Source organism: Xyrauchen texanus, chromosome 25 (genome assembly GCF_025860055.1).
Source record: "Xyrauchen texanus isolate HMW12.3.18 chromosome 25, RBS_HiC_50CHRs, whole genome shotgun sequence".
NCBI lineage: Eukaryota > Metazoa > Chordata > Actinopteri > Cypriniformes > Catostomidae > Xyrauchen > Xyrauchen texanus.
In genome coordinates, this window is record NC_068300.1 from 12,245,142 (window position 1) to 12,267,848 (window position 22,707).

At 37.8% G+C, this 22,707-nt stretch overlaps 1 protein-coding gene across 3 annotated transcripts; it reads left to right on the forward strand.

Moving 5' to 3' along the window:
• Window positions 1–248: 248 nt before the first annotated feature.
• On the forward strand, window positions 249–21,512 carry LOC127618487 (solute carrier family 41 member 1-like). Of its 3 annotated transcripts, none has more exons than XM_052090962.1 (11): window positions 249–381; window positions 1,769–2,077; window positions 11,062–11,169; window positions 11,980–12,051; window positions 12,413–12,557; window positions 14,402–14,548; window positions 16,072–16,216; window positions 16,792–16,871; window positions 19,865–19,999; window positions 20,140–20,288; window positions 21,338–21,512. In XM_052090962.1, the coding sequence occupies exons 2-11, from the start codon at window positions 1,790–1,792 to the stop codon at window positions 21,509–21,511; spliced, it is 1,443 nt and encodes a 480-aa protein (XP_051946922.1). In that variant the 5' UTR covers window positions 249–381; window positions 1,769–1,789; the 3' UTR covers window position 21,512. The 3 variants fall into 3 exon arrangements, with proteins under 3 accessions (XP_051946922.1, XP_051946921.1, XP_051946923.1); XM_052090961.1 differs by lacking the exon at window positions 249–381 and adding an exon at window positions 1,170–1,310; XM_052090963.1 differs by lacking the exons at window positions 249–381; window positions 1,769–2,077 and adding an exon at window positions 4,776–5,908.
• The last annotated feature ends 1,195 nt before the right edge of the window (window positions 21,513–22,707 follow it).

Consider the following 22,707-nt stretch of genomic DNA (forward strand, 5'->3'; position numbering starts at 1 on the left):
CAGTATGCTTGCTGTGCTCTATTTACATAATTGCACTACCAAATGAGCTCTAAAAGCATTTCACAACCTGTGCCTGCACACACTGTCTTTTCAAATTTGGTGGCAATAAAGTGACTGATATGTGTATGGAAACTGTTTAGCTGAACGTTCTTTCAAGGGAACAGAGCTGTGGGTTTCCCTGTCAACACCATCTTCTCAGTAGCAGATGAGGTCAGACAGGAGGGGGGTGTTATAAACTGCCAACAGGATGAAATTTAAGACCCCCATTCCCCCACCCCATCTGTGACACCTCCAATCTGAGCTCACGTCGTTCCTCTTGATGTCTTCTTAGATTTATGCAGTTCTCTGTGGACTTTCTTTCGGTTTGCAACATTGCGATAGGTAAGACCTATGAATATGTTAGATCTGCATGGCTACACCTGTTATACTTACACCATATAGCTGGATTTGGGATTAGTTTATGTACTATCAGATTCCCGTGAAATTATAAATTGTCCGCCTGGAGTGCAACATTTCATGACCTTTGTAAGTTAGATGTATGGACACCTGCAATGAGGACAAACACAAGACAGAGCAGCTGCAGCATTATATACTTAAAGTTAGCAACATGTTTAACCTCTCATATCTTTGTATTACAAGTTATAATGTATAATATAACTGGTATTATAAGTTATTTTAGTGTGTATGTATGTATATATATATATATATATATATATATATATATATATATATGTATGTATGTATGTATGTATGTATGTATGTATATATATATATATATATATATATATATATATATATATATATATATATAACATTATAAGTATATTTTATGTGTAAATAAACTTTGAACTAACAAAATCGGCTAATTTATAAAATTACAAAAATACTTTTGGTTTGCATGGAGTGCTGACGGCAAAAGACATTGCGTTGTGGAAATGTCGCTGACACAAGTACTTCAGACAAATGTATAAACATATATGCCAACCCCTTAACATCATTCGATACCTGCTATAATAGGTTCGTCCTCTGCATTAAAAATGTAACAATAAGTTAAGTTTGAAGTCACGAATCCTAGCTTATGAATATTAATATAACCACGCCGATGTTGCTTCCAAGCCTTTTTGCCGCTTTCAGTCACGTGACTATTTAATATTCATGAGCTAGGCCTTCACCGTAGTAGGATTGGTGATTTCGCTTTCAATCTAGGAAGTCAAACATTTCGCGAATTGATTGAACGTGCTGAAACATCGATAGCGAGATCTTGTGTAATACGATGAATAAAACTACAAACGAACGTCTAAACTGAGACGGTAGGCTGTTGTTTACTTTTACGTGATTTACTATTGGTGATGTGGAGCAATAGCCATCATCCATACATAAACCCATCTTGTATCAGCATCTATCCTTCATATCAATAACACTTGGCTTCGTTGCACAAACGTTTCAGATACGTTTTTATTTGTTAAGAGAAACATTTGTTATGCGTTTTGAGGCACTCATCAATAAATCTGTGTGAATTTGGGATTTGAGATTGCTATGGCAACATGACATCAATGCATGTGGACCAAAAACATGAACATCATAGTAAGCAGGGATCCAAGTGATGCAAACCTTACGTATACATTATACAAATTCAAAAATAATAGCATTTTTATTAGTGATTGACCTTACTGTATGTTTTGTACTAAATTACACCTCTGTTATTGTTGGTTTTATCTGCATCCATTTTTAATGACCTATCTTTGATTGACTTGCCATTGCTCTGAAGGACAGGAATTGGGGCTTCACCATGGCAGGAGACGAAGTTCGGCAGAGAAAGGGAGGTGGCCGCAAGAAGTCCAAGAAGGGGAAAGGGAAAAGTGGTCTGGATCGGACAAGCAGTCTAGATGGGCAAAATGACCTTCTTTTACCCACTCCTATTACACCACCCAAGAAGCCTGTGGAGGAGAAGGCCAAAACAGCCCAGGCTAAGATAGAAGATGAGTCTGCCATATCTATCTGCCTGCAGGTGGTGTTCCCCTATCTGCTGGCGGGGATGGGGATGGTAATGGCAGGCATGGTGCTGGATAGTGTACAGGTAAGACAACTCTTGCACTCTGAGAGCTTTCTGGCACTGTCTATGATGTTTTGTGCCTGGTATTATTTTCCAACTGTTACACATACATGGTTGATGCTATTTCTGCTAATGTGCTCTTTTTATATCCAGCGAGTCATAAAGTGATATTTATGAGCCACAGTTATGGGAAGCAGAGGGTAAAATTAATGTGATCATTTAAAATGTGCTTGGAAATAGAGTGACTGGACTAGAGTCTAATCGTGATACATTAAAGGAATGGTTCACCCAAAAATAAAAATTCTGCCATTATTTTGTTAGCCTCATATGTAAGACCTACACTCACCTAAAGGATTTTTAGGAACACCTGTTCAATTTCTCATTAATGCAATTATCTAATCAACCAATCACATGGCAGTTGCTTCAATGCATTTAGGGGTGTGGTCCTAGTCAAGACAATCTCCTGAACTCCAAACTGAATGTCAGAATGGGAAAGAAAGGTGATTTAAGCAATTTTGAGTGTGGCATGGTTGTTGGTGCCAGACGGGCCGGTCTGAGTATTTCACAATCTGCTCAGTTACTGGGATTTTCACGCACAACCATTTCTTGGGTTTACAAAGAATGGTGTGAAAAGGGAAAAACATCCAGTATGCTGGCAGTCCTGTGGGCTGAAAATGCCTTGTTGATGCTAGAGGTCAGAGGAGAATGGGCCGACTGATTCAAGCTGATAGAAGAGCAACTTTGCCTGAAATAGCCACTCGTTACAACCGAGGTATGCAGCAAAGCATTTGTGAAGCCACAACACGCACAACCTTGAGGCGGATGGGCTACAACAGCAGAAGACCCCACCGGGTACCACTCATCTCCACTACAAATAGGAAAAAGAGGCTACAATTTGCAAGAGCTCACCAAAATTGGACAGTTGAAGACTGGAAAAATGTTGCCTGGTCTGATGAGTCTCGATTTCTGTTGAGACATTCAGATGGTAGAGTCAGAATTTGGCGTAAACAGAATGAGAACATGGATCCATCATGCCTTGTTACCACTGTGCAGGCTGGTGGTGGTGGTGTAATGGTGTGGGGGATGTTTTCTTGGCACACTTTAGGCCCCTTAGTGCCAATTGGGCATTGTTTAAATGCCACGGCCTATCTGAGCATTGTTTCTGACTATGTCCATCCCTTTATGGCCACCATGTACCCATCCTCTGATGGCTACTTCCAGCAGGATAATCCACCATGTCACAAAGCTCAAATCATTTCAAATTGGTTTCTTGAACATGACAATGAGTTCACTGTACTAAAATGGCCCCCACAGTCACCAGATCTCAACCCAATAGAGCATCTTTGGGATGTGGTGGAACGGGAGCTTCGTGCCCTGGATGTGCATCCCACAAATCTCCATCAACTGCAAGATGCTATCCTATCAATATGGGCCAACATTTCTAAAGAATGCTTTCAGCACCTTGTTGAATCAATGCCACGTAGAATTAAGGCAGTTCTGAAGGCGAAAGGGGGTCAAACACAGTATTAGTATGGTGTTCCTAATAATCCTTTAGGTGAGTGTATATGACTTTCTTCTGTGGAACACAAATTGAGATGTTTAGGAGAATGTCAAGGCTGATATTTTACATTCAACGATAGTAAATAGGTACTGGGGCTGTCAAACTCCAAAAATGATGGAAAACCACCTTAATACCTCAATAAAAGTTGTCCGTATGACTATGTGGACTATTTTCCACTATTTTCTTTTGTGCATAGCACAGCTGCTGTAAAGCAGTGGAGGAAACTACTAGTGTTATTTACATTTGTTTAAAATCACTGTATAATGCACACACATATTGACTGTAGAAGTAACTGTTTGACAATTTAAAAAATACTGATAATGTGTGAATGCCATGTACTTTATATCCCCATATTATGGACTTTTATTAAAATCTCTGACTACATACGTTGACAAAATAATATTAAGTTTACATTAATTTCGTTTTCCTTTGAACACAGCTGTTTCCTTTTGAATGAACTGTAGAGTAATGGCATCTAAGGGCACTTAAATACCCACCAGATGGCAGCATTTATCGGTAAATCTGATATTGAAAAACAGATGAAGATTAATAAAAAGTGTAAATATCATAAAAACATCCGAAAATTAATGCTGTTTTTTAATTGTATTTCTATGTAAACATGAGCTAGTTGGACGTGTTTGACTGCTTTTTTGAGTGTCTTATGCAAGAGAGCTGCACTTAAAAAAAAAAAAAATTCTTAGGAACTTCAGCTTTTAAAAACGGATCTCGAGACACTCGCGTTCTGTTTAGCTTTTTTTAGTGCAGGAACGTGTCTGGCCCCCTCATCACATCAGTGTGTAGTAGTGATTTGGGGCTGAATGTGCTGCGTCACCATGCTGTGCTCACAATGAAGCTGTTTTCTTTAGCTGAATCATGCCCCCTCGCTCTTGATGTGTCCTCTACGTGGCAACTGAGTAATTGAACAATGCTTTTACAACCCCATGGGTTCTGAGTCTGTCTATGTTTCTCAAACACACACACACACACACACACACACACACACACACACACACACACACACACACACACACACACACACACACTTGTTTTCTCAGACTATCTCTGTTTCTTCTCCTTAGTCTGTTGAGCACTCAGCCCCATTCACAGCTGATAAGACAGGTTTTAGTACGTCAGAGGGGACATAAGCTGAGAGAGAGACAGAGAGCAAGCTGGACAGAACGAGAATGAGCTAGAATAGGGACAGACAGAAGACGTCTCGAACGGCACTTAGAGGATGGAGGAGAAAGGAAACGTTAGAACGGATAATGGTACCAGTGACAATTAGAGGGCTTGCTACCTTGGAAGGAGTAAAAAAAAAAGCTTAAACATGTGTTTCTGACACATTCTGGACCTGTTTGACCAGGCCTGGTGACAGAGTGACTAAAGACAGTGGAAGACTATACATTGAGATGACAGGATTTTGTGAGTCACGACTCCAACTGGGAATGCGACACTAACACGGTTTGGACATCATAGTGCTCACTTGTATTGATGTTCCTGCCATATGAAAGAGATAGAAAGAAAGGCAATTTTGGGAAATGCTTCAAGAGTTCTCCAGGGATGACCGTGTCAAACTTCTAGATGCTTCGTCTTCTCAGACATATGATGGTCTCAAGGTTTTGGAAGTGAAAACCGATGAAGACTATGTCTCTCAGAGAATCCACTCAAGAAAATGATTACGAGATGCATAGCGGAGATTGTTGAGAACAACTTGAACTTGGTTTTGATGTAGCAAAAATGTTTTTTTTTTACTTTTGAATGTGAAGGCACCTGTTCGATGCATTGATAGCAGAACTAATGACCGCTACATATCCTTGCAGAATATTTATAACAGCTTCCTGGGTGCCTCAGATTTTTTGGCCTACTTGTGGAACAATATGAAGAAAAGTTATCCTAAATTGCCTTGTCCTGTTTTTCAGAGTCAGCATCTTCTTCCAGACCTAATTACTTCATATTCATCATATGCCTCTTTGTCCTGATGTGTCCTTTGAATTTAAACATTTTGAAAGAAACATTCTGACATCTAGAAGGGTGTTAAACCTTCCAGAAACCCAGTAGAACTCAACAAACCCTTCAGTTACAGCCCCCAGGTAACAGAGATGGTGGTCACTCAGTTAGAGCTGGAGCTCTGTTATCAGGGGAAGAAGCTCAGAGGATTCAACTGCAAGCTCACCCGCTCAGCTCATGGCTTCCTGCCTGAGAGCTCGTACATCATTGCTGCACATGTCTTGTTGCCATATCTGCTGGGAGGGCTGGGGATGGTGGTGGCTGGTATTGTCATGGATATTATTCAAGTATGACCAATTTAGATAAGCTTTGGTGAATTTTGTTGTATGTTGTTGAAATTGGAAGTTTGAAGGTCTCTAGTGTTTTCAAACTATTGAAAGCACAGTATGGATAACATTTTAAAAGTACTGTGAAAGAACCATGGCACTTGATAATAGTGATAATGATGATAATAACATGATACTTTGATATACGCTCACTGAGCACTTAATTAAGAACACTACTGTCCTAATAAAGAGGCCGACCTGGTCTTCTGCTAGTGTAGCCCTTCCGCCTCAAGGTTTGACATGTTGTGCATTCTGAGATGCTATTCTGCTCATTACAATTGTACAAAGTGGTCGGGTTAGCTGCCCCTAACAGATCTGTCAGCTCGAACCAGTCTGGCCATTATCCGTTGACCTCTCTCATCAACAAAGCTTTTCCATTCACAGAACTGCCGCTCACTGGATGTTTTTTTGTATCCGGCACCATTCTGTGTAAACTCTAGAGACTGTTGTGTGTGAAAATCCTAGGAGATCAGCAGTTACAGAAATACTCAAACCAGCCCGTCTGGCACCAACAGTCAAGCGACGGTTGAAATCACTGAGATCCCATTTTTACCCCATTCTGATGGTTAATGTGAACATTAAATGAAGCTCCCAAGCCATATCTGTGTAATTTTGTGCATTGTAATGCTGCCACACAATTGGCTGATTAGATAATTGCATGAACAAGTAGGTGTTCAGTTGTACCTAATAAAGTGCTCAGTGAGTGTATACCATGATGCCCAGTGGGTACAATATTTGCATTCCATGGTATTTACAATTGAGTTTTATTAATGGTCAGTGCCAATATCAATATCTAGAGTGCAGGGAGGCCAATATAATGTATTTACTACTTAAAATCACAGCAAATATTTAAAAACAGAACATCTGCACTATCCATTTACAAGGCTGTTGACACGAAGTGGAATTATTTTGAATTTTTCAGGTTCAATACAAGTTAAACTCAATCGACAGCATTTGTGGCATAATGTTGATTACCACAAAAATAAAGTAATTTTTCAGTAAGGCACTGATAATGGAAGTGGATTGGTCCAGTTGAAAAACTTTATCACCCTAAAATCATGTTAACATGTATACTTTTTGTGTCTTGTGGCTTTACTTTTGAAACAGTGTGTTAACGTTTATGGCTGGCTCCATTCACTTCCATTGTACAGTATGTTTTATAAAAAAAATTTTTCGAGTGCTTTCAGAAGTTGTAGACTGCGTTCTTAAAAACATGTCATAATACCACACTGTACTTGCAAAAATCTCTAAAATGTCCTGATTGTCAAACTTCCTTTGCATCTTGCTGAACAAAACACAAAGTGAATCTAACCTCACTGCCTTGTGAAACCAAATATCCCCAAGTAAACATATAGAATAGTTTGTATCTACAACATTCAATCATTTCATGGTATAACAACAGTACTCTGCACAATCAAATGTCAGCTTCCAGTAACGGTCCCTTGTGTTCCTGACCTCCAGATACAGTAGATGTGGTTGGCATGGACTGTGTTTTTGTGTCTATTAATTGAATTTCCGTGGAGGCGGATGAGATAGTCCTAGCAAGATATGAAGCTCTTGTTTTAGAAAGCTGAGAGAGAGCAAGAGAAGTGGGCTTGCTCCCAGGACTGGGCTGTGATGAGACATCAGCCCCTTAAAACAACTTGGACTGTGCATGAGTTAAAAATACTGACCTTTGGCTGGCAGGTTGGCTGGCACCAGTCTCTTATCCGTTCATTTAAACATTAAGGTTATTTTTAGCTTCATAAGTGGATTTGTAAGCAGGGGAGCACTCAAATTGTATACTGACACATACTAAATGTGGCACAGCATTAAGAGGCCATTCATTTTCACTGAGAAGCTCCACCCTCATAGTTTGCCATTATGCAAAGTCACGCAATTGGTTTAGCTAGAAGTTGACATGCCACTAAATCTAAGGGAACAATATTTTTAAAGTGCTACAGAGCCAGCTTTTACATTCTTTGGGGAAATCAACCTACAAATGGCTTACTTACTGTAGGCTATAATTGTCTCTGCATTAAGAGACATTATTTTAACATCAGGAAAAAATTATTTTTGGAAGTTGGTTCACATAAAAATATGTATGTATATGCATTACTGGTCTGAATTGGCTCCAAACTGTTTTCGGAGATGAGACTAATCAAAATCAGCTGAGGATGTCAGTGAATTGTAACAGACTGAACTGTAAGATTACAATGTAAACAGAGCACTATATTAATATTAATTAGCTTATTATGACGTTGGTTAACCCGTGTAGAGCTATAGATCAAGTGACCTAATTAATATTCATGAGCTAGCTCAGGGCCCTGGAGAGGCTTAACCCGGCCTTGAGTACTATCATACTGCATACTGCAAAGGGCATACTGCCTGCTATTCTTAGAAAATAGTAAGTGGAGCATTAAATTATATTATAATTGCTATTTAGGCCTTGAATAAAATGTTCAAACTTAATTTGATTTAATTTAACTGTAATTAATTGCAATTAATCATGGTACATTAAAATATAATAATACATATATTTACTTTATACTTTGTCTTAATTAACTTGCAACAAATCAGTCAGCCATCATTTATTTTAATTATTTAAATATGTAAGTTAAAATGTTCAGTTTCAGATAGAGTTAATTAGACACATTTTTACAGGTATAAATCATACATGTATAGGTTTACATGCCATAAAATCAGTAGATATACATGCTGTAATTACAAGTTGGGAAAAATCTAATGCTATTTTCCAGTGGATTTTTTATATAATAGGATTGGGTAGTTTCAATTCATATAAAGCTTTATTCACAAGATAAAATGTGTACAGCATCAGTCCATTGTTAGACACTATACATACAGATAAAGAAATTGAATGCTGAAGTTTAATTTGCTAAAGTAAAAAAATGTGTCTTTTTGCTGTTCAGTCTTGTACACACGCATTTGTCATGTGTAACGAATAAGCATGCACTGCTCCACACAATCAGATTCTAGGATGTGCAGTTTAGTCAAGCATGTACCTCCTGGAAATTTAGATATGCCAATTTTAGCCACAGGAATTGGGGAAAACATTAGTGAAGTTTTATGAAGTGAAAAAAAGTCAACTATTAATCAAAGAAATTTTCTCCTGAAGTCCATGATTATCTCCACTGTTTTGAGCCTGTTCAGCTCAAGGTTGTTGTGACCACACCAGAAAGCCAGCTGATCAAGCTTCCATCTGTATGCAGACTCGTCACCATCGCAGATGAGGCCGATGATCGTGGTGTTGTCTGCAAACTTCAGGAGCTTGACAGTGGGGTCTTTTGCAGTGCAGTCATTTGTGTACAGGGAGGTGAAACACCATTTGGGCCTGAAGCTTTCCTAGTCTTTTGTTTCCGAAAGATCCGGCACACATCCTCCTCACAGATCATAAGTGCATATAGAGTAGCAGGAGGGGGTTTGCAGGAGGTGTTTGTGTGTGAAGTGAAGAACAGAGCGGGGGAGGGGTGTGAGACTGGGCTTTTCAAACCTGCAGAACATTCAGGTCATTAGCCATTAGTTGACTCTCTACAGAGCGAGGGGGAGGTATCTTGTACTTAGCTAATGATTTTTAGGCCTTTCCACACAGATGAAGGATCGTTGGCTGAAAACTGTTTTTTCAGCTTTTCAGAGTAGCTTCTTTTAGCTACTGTGTGTTCCTGGCCTGGTTTTACAATGTTTTATCCCCACTTCTGTATGCATCCTCTTTAGCATGACAAAGCTGTCTGAGTTTTCCTGTAAACCATGGTTTATCATTATTGAATGATAAAAATGTCCCAGTAGGAATGCACATATCCTCACAGAAACTGATATATGATGTCACAGTATCTGTGTGATGTCACAGTATCACACGTGTGTGACTGCAGCCTCAAAAATACTCCAATCAGTGCAGTCAAAGCAGGCTTGTAGTTCCAGTTCTGCTTCATTGGTCCAACTCTTTACAGACCATACTACAGGCTTAGCTGATTTTAGTTTCTGCTTGCAGGTCAGTAGAAGATGATCCAGACAATGATCAGAGGGTCTTAAAGCTGCACGTGGTACAGAGCAATATGCATTCTTTACAGTGGTTTAGCTGTGGTGCAATCTAATTCTTTCTCTGGTGGGGCATGTGATGTGTTGTTTGTATTTTGGCAGTTCATGGGTAAGGTTAGCTTTGTTAAAATCTCCCAGAATAATGATAAGAGAGTCCAGGTGTTGTTGCTCCGTGTCTGTGATGTGATCAGCCAGCTGTTGCAACGCTGCGTTCACACTCGTGGCAGGATATAAACACTCACCAGAATGAACGAGGAAAACTCCCGCGATGGGTAGAAAGGTTTACAGTTGATGAATAGCGCTTCTAAATTAGGACAGCACATCTTCTTCAACGCTGTTACATCTTTACACCAACATTCGTTGATGTAAAAGCATGTTCCACCACCTCTTGTTTCCCCCAATAACTGCGTGGTGCGATCCGCTCTGAATAGCTGGAAGCCCGGCAGATGTAATGCGCTGTCCAGGATGGCGTCTTTCAGCCAAGTTTCCATGAAACACAGAGCAGCGGAGTTAGAAATGTCTTTATTTGTTTGAGTGAGCGGAAGCAGTTTGTCCGTTTTGTTGGCGAGGGAGCGGACATTCGCCAGATGAATACTCAGCGAGTCCTAAAGCCATGTAGACGAAGATGCACAAGTGCACAGGCTCGCTTCCTAAGCGTGCATTTTTTGGATTGCTTGTAGAGCACCGCTGTGCCTCCAACTAAGAATCAGAATAATCAAACACTGGCAAAATATTATCAGAAATGCTCTGCTGAATATTCAGCAGTTCATCCCTGGTGAAACTGATTGGGGAGGTGACAAAAAACATTAAAGTAACAAAATCTCAAGAGAGCTCCACACCGAAGCAGCCATCTGCGGTGCCATCTTGAGATTTATCAGTACATGCTCTATTATAGATTTACAATATCATTAAAACATTTTTGATGGATTTTTTGGAAATTGTTGAATTACATGTGTCTCTTTTGATATTTATTCTATATACACTTTTTTCACAGTACCAGGTCAAACTCAATACCATGAAGAACCAAGACAAGATAACAGTTTAAAACCATTTGTCTTAATATTGCTTTTTATGCGTTTCAGCACTGGGACGTATTTAAAGTGATCACGGAGATCTTCATCCTGGTACCTGCTCTGGTCGGTCTCAAGGGAAACCTGGAGATGACTCTAGCGTCTCGACTATCTACTGCTGTACGTAAAAACTAAAAAAAGCAAAAAAGTGGTACATTTGTCACACTTTAAATGTACTATATGCATGTCATTGCATTATTTAACAAAATATCAAAGAAAGTGGCATTTATTTTAAAGAAAGGTATCTCAAGCACACTTTTCATGCTATCAATTTCACATAAAGAAGTTTGTTTGATTTGACATGCTAAAACAATAGCTACGTATACCAGTCAAAATGAATACAGAAAGAATCTCCAAAGTTTACTCTGAATGGTGCCAAAAACATAAATTGAGCTGCAGTTCTGCAGACGGAAACACCTTGTTGATGAGAAAGGTCAGCAGAGAATTGCCATAATGGTTCGGGGTGAGTGAAAGGCTGCAGTAACTCAGATAACCACTCTGTACAATTGTAGTGAGCAGAATAGCATCTTAGAATGCAGAACATGTCGAACCTTGAGGCGGATGGGCAACAATGGCACAAAACTACGTCGGGTACTTAATTAGGACCATTAGCGTTCCTAATAAAGTGCTCAGTGAGTGTGTCTATTAAAAATTACAGACACCTATTGGTTAATTGCAAAAATGGCTCAGAAAAGTGAAGTTAGTTCTGAGAAAAGCTCTAGCATCATTTGTTTGAAGATGCCAATTAATTCGATAGTTTATCTAATGACAATGACTTTCAGACATTCTTAAGCATGACACACTTATTACCTAAATCAATCTGTAACCGTGGCATTTAAAGGCATAGGTATTATCAAATGTGCCTCAATGATTAAATTAAGATGCTTCAGGCTGTAACCTACTTCACTGCTTTTGATGGCTCTTTTGCAGGCTAACATCGGACAGATGGATGACACCAAACAGCAGTGGATGATGGTGACCTGTAATCTTGCTCTTATTCAGGTGGGTGAGTCTCAAACACAAAGGGCCCAATGGACTGGGAATCACTATTGATATTTTTGTGTAATCCACAGGAAACAGGCTTTAAGTAGTAGCTGTCAAAGTGAAAATATATAGGTTACAAACATGAATAAAAATCATTAAAGGAATATGTGCAATTACTGTAGAAGACTTCGTGTTGAAGGAAACCTTAAAAACCTTGAATAGTGTCTAGAATACCAATGAGTACTCATTATAAAAATTTATTTTTAAACTCCCTTAATTATAAAGGAAAATGATCTGCTCTGATGAGCTGCTGTGATTGCCGAGTTGGTTCTCTGCACACTGTGAATATTTGGCTGAGTCCCTGTGCTCTCCTCCTCAGGTTCAGGCTACTGTAGTGGGCTTCCTGGCAGCTCTTGCGGCCGTGGCTCTTGGTGCTGTGTCCAGAGGCAGTGTTGAACTGGACCAAGCGGCTGTGCTGTGTGCTAGCAGCGTTACTACTGCATTTGTGGCAGCACTGTCTTTAGGTACACCGCTCTCTTTATAATTTAAAGTCAACATGAAATTGACTCTATTTTCCTTTCTTAAACACCCCATGAAATCAAAATTATTGTTTTGTTTTTTCAGATCATGTTTGTTAGCTTTAAGGCCAACTCTATGCAAATGTTCTCTTGTACATGGACAGAACACTCTTATATACACAGATATACTGTACGCATTTTGTACAGACTAGTGTTGTCAAAAATGCCGGGTCTACCCAGTACCCATGCAGAGTCGGGAACTTTCGAACACTCACAACAAGCAAAAGATTGCGGCAAGCAAAGCTGCTGCTGCTGCGGAGTCTCAACTGAATCATGTTGAAAAGAAAAGTGGAAAAAGCCAGGTTTGGAAATTATTTGCATTTGAGGCTGATGAAAAGGGAAACATCATAGATCAGCAAAAGCCTATTTGTAAATGCTGCTTTCACAATTTTCTGACGAAAGGAGTATTTTTTTTAATTTTTTTTATGTAGATCCCAAAGTATTATAATGAGCGGAGGCGGAGCTCTTTAAAGGAAACATCCCGGCGTAACATCTTAAATGCAGTAAAACTGCTTTATTAAAGTTCAAATAATACAGAAGCAGCTCATGTTAATAACTATAAACTCAGAAACTGGCATTTCTCTGTGTGGTCGGTGCCTCTTCTATGAGTTGCGTGAATGTCCCGATCTAAGGGGGAGAGAATGAAACTGCACCCGGCTGAGAGAGACTCTGCCTCGGTCGCTCCTCCCTCAAGCTAAATGCAGCTAGACTAGAACTTATTTAATCATAATATATATATATATGTCACTGTGCATTTCTTATCATGAAGAAAATTGGCAATATGCAGCTTTATTAATACGAGAGCACTTTGCACATTAGTTTGGAAATAGTTTTTTATTAATTCTATTGTATGCTTGTTTATTTAGGCTTTATTTTAGTACTTTTAAAAACTTAAAATAAAAGTTGCAAATGTTGAAGCAAATCTTATATAAGTGTTCAAAAATACTTTAAGCATATATTGTTCAGTTTTGTTATTATTAAAAAATAATATATTTAAATTAAAGTGTTGCTCAATGGCATATTTTTGTTCTTAGTTCTGCTGCTAATGTTTTGTAGACTTGTAGAGTGTTGTTTAGTAACCTGTTTTTGCTTTGGTTCCGAAAATGGTATCGGGTAGCGTGAAATTTCACTGGTATTGGTACCGACTACTGAAATTTTGGTACCGAGACAACACTAGTACAGACCAAAATATTGATGACTCATCTTGCACTACACAGATTTGTTGTCCAAAATAATAATAATTTCAGAACTACAAATACACAACTGAATTTGGTAAAATTGTGCATGTCCAGAATTCAAATGATCAAATTTCAGACTCAGTTAGTCAAAATGTAACTTTCTATAAAATGTTCTTTTTCTTTAAAACTACCTTTTTTTTGCTAAAAACCTCATGGATGGGGTAAAATAACATATAATAACTAAAATGACAATTCACTTTTACAAATGCTAAAATCAAGTTTCGCTCTATAATATTTAGTTTAATTCTGAAATATGTCACATTATGGAATTGTAATGCATTGAGAATACTGTATGAAATATAGTATACAGAAATGCATATGTTGTACTGTATAGGCACTCTCACAGAATAATTTTGGAACTTGGTTATTGACAACGGAAATTGCAACCTTTTGTTTTCATTGTGCTTATATTTTTAATGAATTGTTTTAAAACCTTTGAATGCAAAAAAGGATAATGCATCATAATCTTTTAGCCTTTGTGTCTTTCATATACCTAACATGTCCCCTGAAATCCAGTAATCAGTTCTACTGGTCTTTATTCTCTGTCTGCAGGTCTGGTTATGATTGGTGTGATCATTGGCTCCAGGAAGGTGGGCATCAACCCTGATAATGTGGCTACACCGATAGCCGCCAGTCTGGGAGATCTCATCACTCTGTCTTTACTGGCTGGAGTAAGCAGCACTCTGTTCCAGTACAGAGGTGTGTGAGCATACAGTAATTTAGTCTTCTTGACATTTCCTAATAATTCCATGTTTTATGCATGGAAATACATATTGTTGCTTATGTTACAAAGCAGGTTGATATTTATTAACAACCTTAAAGAAGTAGTTCACCCAAAAATGTAAATTCTGTGTTCATTTACTCACCCTCATGTTGTTCCAAACCTGTATGACTTCCTGTGGAACACACACAGAGATGTTAGGCAGAATGACCGCTTTAGTCACCATTTTTGTAATTTGTGTCTCTAAAGAATTCGCTGTTTAAAATGTCAAATACTGCTTAACAGGAAGCATTAGACATGTCCCCTTATTTAACACATGCATACACAATGAAAAATACTGTTGGAGACTATATTTTTAACTGTTGCGAGAATATGGTACTGTTGTTACATCAAGGTCCCAGAAGAGGGCAGTAGAAATGTACTAAAAACATTTTGGTTTCTGTGATTAGACACTGAGTGAATTTAAAGAAAGATACAGTACTGGGAATCTCCTCCCCTAGGGAATGTCCTCTTGCTCTTTTGTTTAAAAACACAAATTCCAAAGAGGAAGTTGTTACATGTACAAAGTTCCAAAAATATGTTTAATCCATCAGAGGTGCAAAAGTGTTTAAAAGTGAACATAAGACTAAGTTTACATAAAGAAAAAACAGTCTAAAATCTAGACCCATTTATGGGACTAAGAGCAGTACCTACTCCCCTCTCTAAACAACTTAGGCTGGAGTATATTTGCACTCAAACAGTGCTGGCATAACCTTGTCCATGTGCTCAAACACTTGTCATCCATCTTTCTCTCTCTCCCCTAGTGGCGGCTGGTTTAAATACTCAATTTTCCCGCCTTTGCTAATTGGAACAAATCATTATTTAAAATGTAATTAACCCTCCCCATTCTTTAATACAAATCTTTGAATAAATACATAAGAATGAGTTCAAATGAGAGTTAAAAACAAAACTAATAAATAGGACTGATGAAACTTTTGCACAATAAAACCCCAATAAATATTGAAAATTGGCAAGTAAAACAATAAATAAGTCCTTTGAACACGGTAAAACCCTGTGATGAGACCGACTCGCAGGCTCTCCATCACAAAGTGCTTATTTAGAAACCTTAAAACCCTAGATTTTCTTAATTTACTTCTGTATGATTTAATGGGATAATATATATTGTCTCATCAATATTAGATTTGTGTCATCATTACTCACCCTCATGTTGTTCAAAACCTGTATGACTTTCTACGATGGAACACAAAAGGAGATTTAATTCAAAATGTAATGTTTTATTGTTTAGTTTCATTGTATGGAACAAAGATACAATGAAAGTGAATCTTGACTGAGATTAACATTCAACCTAACATCTTTTATGTTATGGAAAATGTAATCCTTTGGGGTTTGGAACAACATGAGGGTGAGTAAATTATGATATCATTTTCATTTTGGGGTGAAATAACCCTTTTAAGTTTTACAGGTGGCATCAATATAATGTCAAATGTTTGTGTATGTTCAGATGTATGGTACTTGTCCCCTCTGGTGTGTGGCTTATTCCTTCTACTCATTCCTTTCTGGGTGGTCATCGCCAGACGCAGTCCTCAGATTAAAGAGGTGCTCAAGTCTGGCTGGCAGCCTGTATTAGTGGCCATGTCCATCAGCAGGTACAAAGACATCAGAATAAAACATCAAAATAAGTATAATCAGATTTAAATTTAAAATTTATATTGTGCCTGTAATAAGATTTACTGAAAATAAAAATATTTATGTTTTCATGGTTATGGAAAACCTGGAAATATCAGGGAATTTGAACGTATCTGTGAAAGTCATAGTTATAAATAATATATACAGTATATGTGTGTGTGTGTGTGTGGATATTGTTTATTATTAATATCACTATAAAAATATAGCAATATCATTTTTCTAGTTATAATCTGCTGTAAATGTTTCAAATAAGAGAGCAATATCTATACAATTACTTGTCCATTAATCATTCATGACTGAAAAGTCATGGAAATTAATTTGTCTAAAGATGTGGGAACACTGTTGGCTAGATTTGAGTTTTATTCAGTTTTAATTCAGAAAATCCCCCCAAAATTCTGTTTGTACACTGTTTATAAAGATACTTTTTTAGACATTACTCATTCAAGATGTGAGTTTAATTATGTTATATAATAATGATTGATAATAATTTTATATGACTGTGAATTTTATTTTAATGAATCTTTCCCCATTTAAGTTTTGGAGGTCTTATTCTTGATAAGACTGTGAGTGATCCGAACTTTGAGGGAATGGCTGTCTTCACACCTGTCATAAATGGTGAGTAATCATTAAGGATAAAACACTTCTCGTTTCTTCAATATTCATATTTGACTTAAATAGTTTATGCCAAATGTACAAAGCATTCTTTGCAATGTTAAAGCTACTTATAATTTAGAGTAATTAAACTACAGTTAAGTTACCCATTTGAAAATACAAACTACAAGCTACATGTAAAAATGTTGCAAAATACACTGAAGCTATTTAAAGGGATAGTTCACCCAAAATAAAAATTATCTGATGGTTTACTCTTCCATCATGCCATCCCAGATGTTTGTGACTTTCTCTCTTCTGCAGAACACAAATTAAGATTTTTAGAAAAATATCTCAGCTCTGTAGGTCCTCACAATGCAAGTGGATGGGTACCAAAATTGTAAAGCTCCAAAAAGGACATAAAGGCAGCAAAACAGTAATCCGTAATACTCCAGTGGTTAAATCCATGTCTTCTGAAGCGATATGACAAGTGTGAGTGAGAAACAGATCAATACTCAAGTCCTTTTTTACTGTTAATCTCCACTTTCACATTCTTCTTCTTTTGTTTTTATATAGAATAATGCAAATCACCATGGAGGAGAATTTATAGTAAAAAAGGACTTAAATATCAATCTGTTTATCACCCACACCTATCATATTGCTTCCGAAGACATGGATTTAACCACTGGAGTCTTATGGATTACTTTTAAGATGCCTATGCTTTTTGGATCTTCAGTTTTGGTCACCATTCACTTGCATTCTGAGGACCTAAAGAGCTGAGATATTCTTCTAAAAATCATACATATCTGGGATGGCATGACTGTGAGTAAATTATGCAAATTTTTGTAGCGCTTTGCCCCACTACACCGCTATTTGTTGGAAAAAGTAGCTTTTTACTAGAAAAGCTACAGTATGTTATTCTGAAACAGCTGAACTACTATCACACTACTGAAAGAACGTTAATAGTGTCGCTAGTTTTAGTTAGTCGCTCCCCAACAGTGGTACAATATAACAGTTTGCCTGAAAAACAAGTTTAGAAATTTGCTTAAGTATTTCTCTCTCCAACTTCTAATCACATTAAAATAGATCACATCTCTCATACTCAGCTTGAGTTACTGCACAGCTTGTTGACTTAGGACGGCAATTTGACTCTGCTGCCAAAATAAAACCTTTTTCCCAATAAATCAGGTTACTGGTTCTTTGTTTGCAACTTTCTATTGTACATGAAAGAATTCAAGAATTTTGATGGGAATTTAAGTAATAGATTTAAAAACCCAAACTGAGGTTGTCAATGGCAGAGTTTGTTTGGTTTTACGTAAAATATTAACTTGTGGTGATTTGTGAACTTTTTCAATCTGTTTTTAATTTTCTCTATCTTCCTATCCAGCTGCACATGTGCACTACCAATGTTCTGTCCCTCTAAAACAATTACTCAATCTGACGCAAGAATATGTTGCCAGAAATTGCATGCTTCCCAATGGGAATAGAGTGCGTAAAAGTTTGTATAAACTGTCTGATCCAGCTAATAAATGGGTGATTCTCATTAAACCTGTCAGTTAAATGTCATATTTAACCCCAAATCAATGCAAAGAATATTAAATTAAATTAAAATGAAGCCTACATTTAGGATATGTAAGCCTACATTAAGATATTTTTGCATTGTGTCATTATTTTCAGGACACTTAAAGCAATAGTTCATCCAAAAATGAAATTCTCTCATCATTTACTCACCTGCATGCCATCCCAGATGTGTACGATTATCTTTGTTCTGCAGAACACAAACAAAGATTTTTAGAAGAATATTTCGGCTCTGTAGGTCCATACAATGCACGTGAATGGTGGCCAAAACTTTGAAGCTCCAAAAATCACATAAAGGCAGCATAAAAGTAATCGTATAACTCGAGTGGTTTAATCCATGTCTTTTGAAAGGATCCAATTGGTTTTGGGTGAGACAAAAATAGAACCCCTTTTTCACTATAAATCTTGACATCAGCAGTCTCCTTGCTGATAAAGATAAAACTTGATTACTCTTCCTAGCGCCGTCTAGCGCTCTGCACATGCGTCAAGCACTGGGAAGTGTAATCGAGCTTGAAATCATGATTGTGCCAAGAGACTGCAATGGCAAGTTGTACAGTGAAAAATTAGTTATATTTTACTCTGTTCTCACCCAAAACCGATTAGATCACTTCAGAGGACATGGATTAAACCACCTTTAATTCTCATCACCATAAGTCTTTTTTTTACTGTATTACAGTAAATAAACATTGTTGAAAAAAAAAAATTTTCATTGAAATTAGTGAAAATGTAAAGCAGTACTAAGCGAGTACTATTATGATGTATAAATACTTTAAATTTTAAATAATGTAGAATTTTGTCGCGTTCTGAAAATATCATAATGACCGTCTGTTTCTATGTTGCAATAATGAAAATTGGGGGTGCATAACTGTCATTTAAATAACGTCCTTTAATAGATCCAAAATCAAATTTCTTATTTGTTACTTTAATTTTGAGTAAAATAGGATCAGGAAATTTTTTGACAGGTTTTGTGAGAATCACCAAAGAGTGCAGTAACTTCTCTGCAGTAAACTTTTCTGACATCTTCTATGGCTATTTGTCTGGATCTGGCACAACGCAGACTATTTTTCCAGCTTAGTCCCAGACAAACTGCTTTTAATGAGGAACACAAGGTGGCAGTGATTCAGGAAGACTAATTTGATATCTCATTAACTGGTTCGATATTCAAGTTAAGGAATGCCCTCCTGCTGTCATACAAAACCGTCATTTGGCATTTTCACATTATAAGTGTGGAAAAGCTATTAATTGCACACATAATACTTTGATGTGGCGAAATGTGCTGAAAAATATACATATTTATGTCAGTGTGCATATTCTCCTACCTAGACGCATGCCATTGACATGAATAGTTAATACGTTCCATTTCTTTCTGAAATGAGTGAATATGAGAATTGTAATGGTGTAATGATTGGAAAGCTCTCACATTCTTTCCTCTTTATTTTCAGGTGTGGGGGGAAATTTGGTGGCCATCCAGGCGAGTCGGATCTCCACCTACCTTCATTTCTGGAGTGTCCCTGGAGTGCTGCCCTATAAGATGAGACAGCACTGGCCCAATCCCTGTGTCACGTTCTTCTCCTCTGGTGAGGTCACTTCTAAACTATTTGTGTGCCAAACATGGATTCTCTCACTCCTATGGGTCCTTGAGATAAAGTTCCTAATTTTGATCATTCTCAGTCATATAATTAAATGAGGCCCTTTCACCTTTGTTGTTTTTCTCCAGGAGTGAACTCCAAGTCAGCTCGGGTGCTGTTCCTCCTGGTGGTACCGGGTCACCTGTTGTTTCTCTTTGCCATAAATATGCTACAAGGTGGTCACACTGCCATCACGCCAGCTTTTACCTGCTGCTACCTGGGCGCTGCTCTACTTCAGGTGAGTCCTATGGTTTTTGAAAAAGAATTAACTTTGATCATAACCCAACACCAAGTTTAAACCAAGAGTCGGAGCGGTTTACATGGGAAAATGTGAAACAAGCAATGTAATATACGTTCACACTGATTGTTTCACATAGTAGCTCCATTTTCCAAGGAAAAATGTTTTGGGGATTCTTGAAAAAATTGCTAACCAGAAGGAAGGAAAAAAATAATTGAAGCTTAGAAGTTAATAACACGATTCGTTTCACCTCCTACTATTACTTAAATTAGTACGTATGTGTGAAACTACGTCCATGTTTTTCAGTCCTACAATGTGACATCTCTAAATAACAGATTTTCAGTATTAATAAGACTAAAATAAGTTAAAGCTTTACTTGAATGCTAAATTATTCTATGCTGTTTGCAAAATTGTAAAAACCACTTCATAGCTTAAAACTAGGAATGCACCGATGTTATTAGCTGCTGATATTTGTTGGAAAATATTTGAACAAATTAAAACCATGAGCATGTCAGTCATAAGCATGAAAACGCTGATATGAAAAATTGTTTTTCTAAAATTCTAAAAGAACTCTGGGAATTTTAATGCAAAATTGGGTTGCTTAGTGAGTAAAGACACTGACTGCCACCCCTGGACTGGAGTTCACGAGTTTGAATCCCAGGGCATGCTGAGTGACTGCAGTCAGGTCTCCTAAGCAACCCAATTGGTCCGGTTGCTAGGGTGGGTAGAGTCACATGGGGTAACCTCCTTGTGGACGCTATAATGTGGTTCTCGCTCTCAGTGGGGCACATGGTGAGTTATGCTTGGATGCCGTGGAGAATAGCCTGAAGCCTCCACATGCGCTATGTCTCCGCGGTAACACGCTCAACAAGCCGTGTCATAAGATTCACGGATTGGCAGTCTCAGACTCGGAGGCAACTGAGATTTGTCCTCTGCCACCCAAATTGTGGCGAGTCACTATGCCACCACGAGGACCTAACAACCCAAATATTGAGAGCCCAAATATTTTGGCATGTAAATAAAGTTTAATCATGAGTTTTCCCTCACAGGTCGGGATCCTTATTTATACGGCTGACTTGATTGTGCGTTTGGTGTGGAGGAAAGGACTGGACCCTGATAACTTCTCCATCCCATACCTGACTGCACTGGGTGACCTGTTGGGCACAGGGTTCCTGGCCATGTGTTTCCATCTGGTCATGTCAGTGAAGGGGCTCGGCCTGTAAAACACCAGGCCGCCTCCACCTACTCCCAGCTATATCTCTGGAGCCTCTGCCGCCCCGGCAGGCTGCAGTGGCTTTAGAGATGCAAACTTGCTAAACTCAGCATCTATGGGAAGCAGAGCTTGGTTTGGACAGAATATAAGCCACCTCTCCTATAATAACAGGATGGGTTGAATGGAAAGATAGAGTTTTGATTAGTGACAGGTATGGACTACTACCTGACAGTCTGTATACAGTTTTACATGAGCTCTAGGTATGTGTCCATTTGCCACAATGCAGCTTTCATACAGTCACCTGATTACTGACCACAAATGGTCAATCCGATTTTTTTATGTGCTATGTATAAACTGAATTTGAAGTTTACAAGATGTAAGGACCCTGAAGGATTCTGGGATGCTTGTCTTGTGAAGTATCGGTTAATTAGGATTTATTTTAAGGTACATGGTAAAGTCACAAACCTTTGTTGGAGTTCATTCCTTTGTGTAAGTAAATGCATATTAGTTCATGATCACTGCTCGATATTTCTACTGGATTATGAAAATATGGTTTATTTAGATGTCGTGGTCAGTGTGCCTTTAAGATTCTAATATTTTGCATTTGCAATATATAGTTCTTTTTCTGAAATACCATATTTTAAATAAAGACAAAATAACCATAATGTATAGATAGTACTGTGCAAACGTTTTAGACACATAATAAGAATTATATCTTCAGCTTTAGTGTGTCAATAGGAAAAATAAATTTTAGACTCTCAAACATTACTTTTGCAAATAGAAATGATTAGAATAGAAGAACAGGGAGCCCTGCAACAGATGTCATGTTCCCATAAATCCCCCCACTGAACATTATGTCAGTCTGAGAGTTCATAAAGAGACAGAAGAAATCGAGACAGCCTAAATAGATAAAAGAACTGTCGTGAATTCTCCAAGAAGTTTGGAACATCCTATCTGCCAACAACCAAGAAAAACTGTGTCCTGGTGTCCCTAGGAGAATTGGGGCTTTTAAGGCAAAGGTGGCCTCACCAAATATTGATTTAGCTTTTTTTTTATTTTTACTGGACTTTGTATGACATCAAATGATAAAAAAAATCTATTTATGTCATTATTTTTGAAGACATCCTCACTCGAAACTTTTTCGTAAGTACCTAAAACCTTTGCACAATACTAATATATATATATATATATAAACATTTATAAATA

Excerpts from the sequence above, each read along its gene's own strand:
- LOC127618487 (XM_052090962.1), top strand. The coding sequence starts at position 1,790 with ATGGCAGGAGACGAAGTTCGGCAGAGAAAGGGAGGTGGCCGCAAGAAG. Across the intron at positions 2,078-11,061 it reads TGGTGCTGGATAGTGTACAG|CACTGGGACGTATTTAAAGT; the intron begins GTAAGACAACTC and ends TATGCGTTTCAG. Across the intron at positions 16,217-16,791 it reads GTGGCCATGTCCATCAGCAG|TTTTGGAGGTCTTATTCTTG; the intron begins GTACAAAGACAT and ends TCCCCATTTAAG.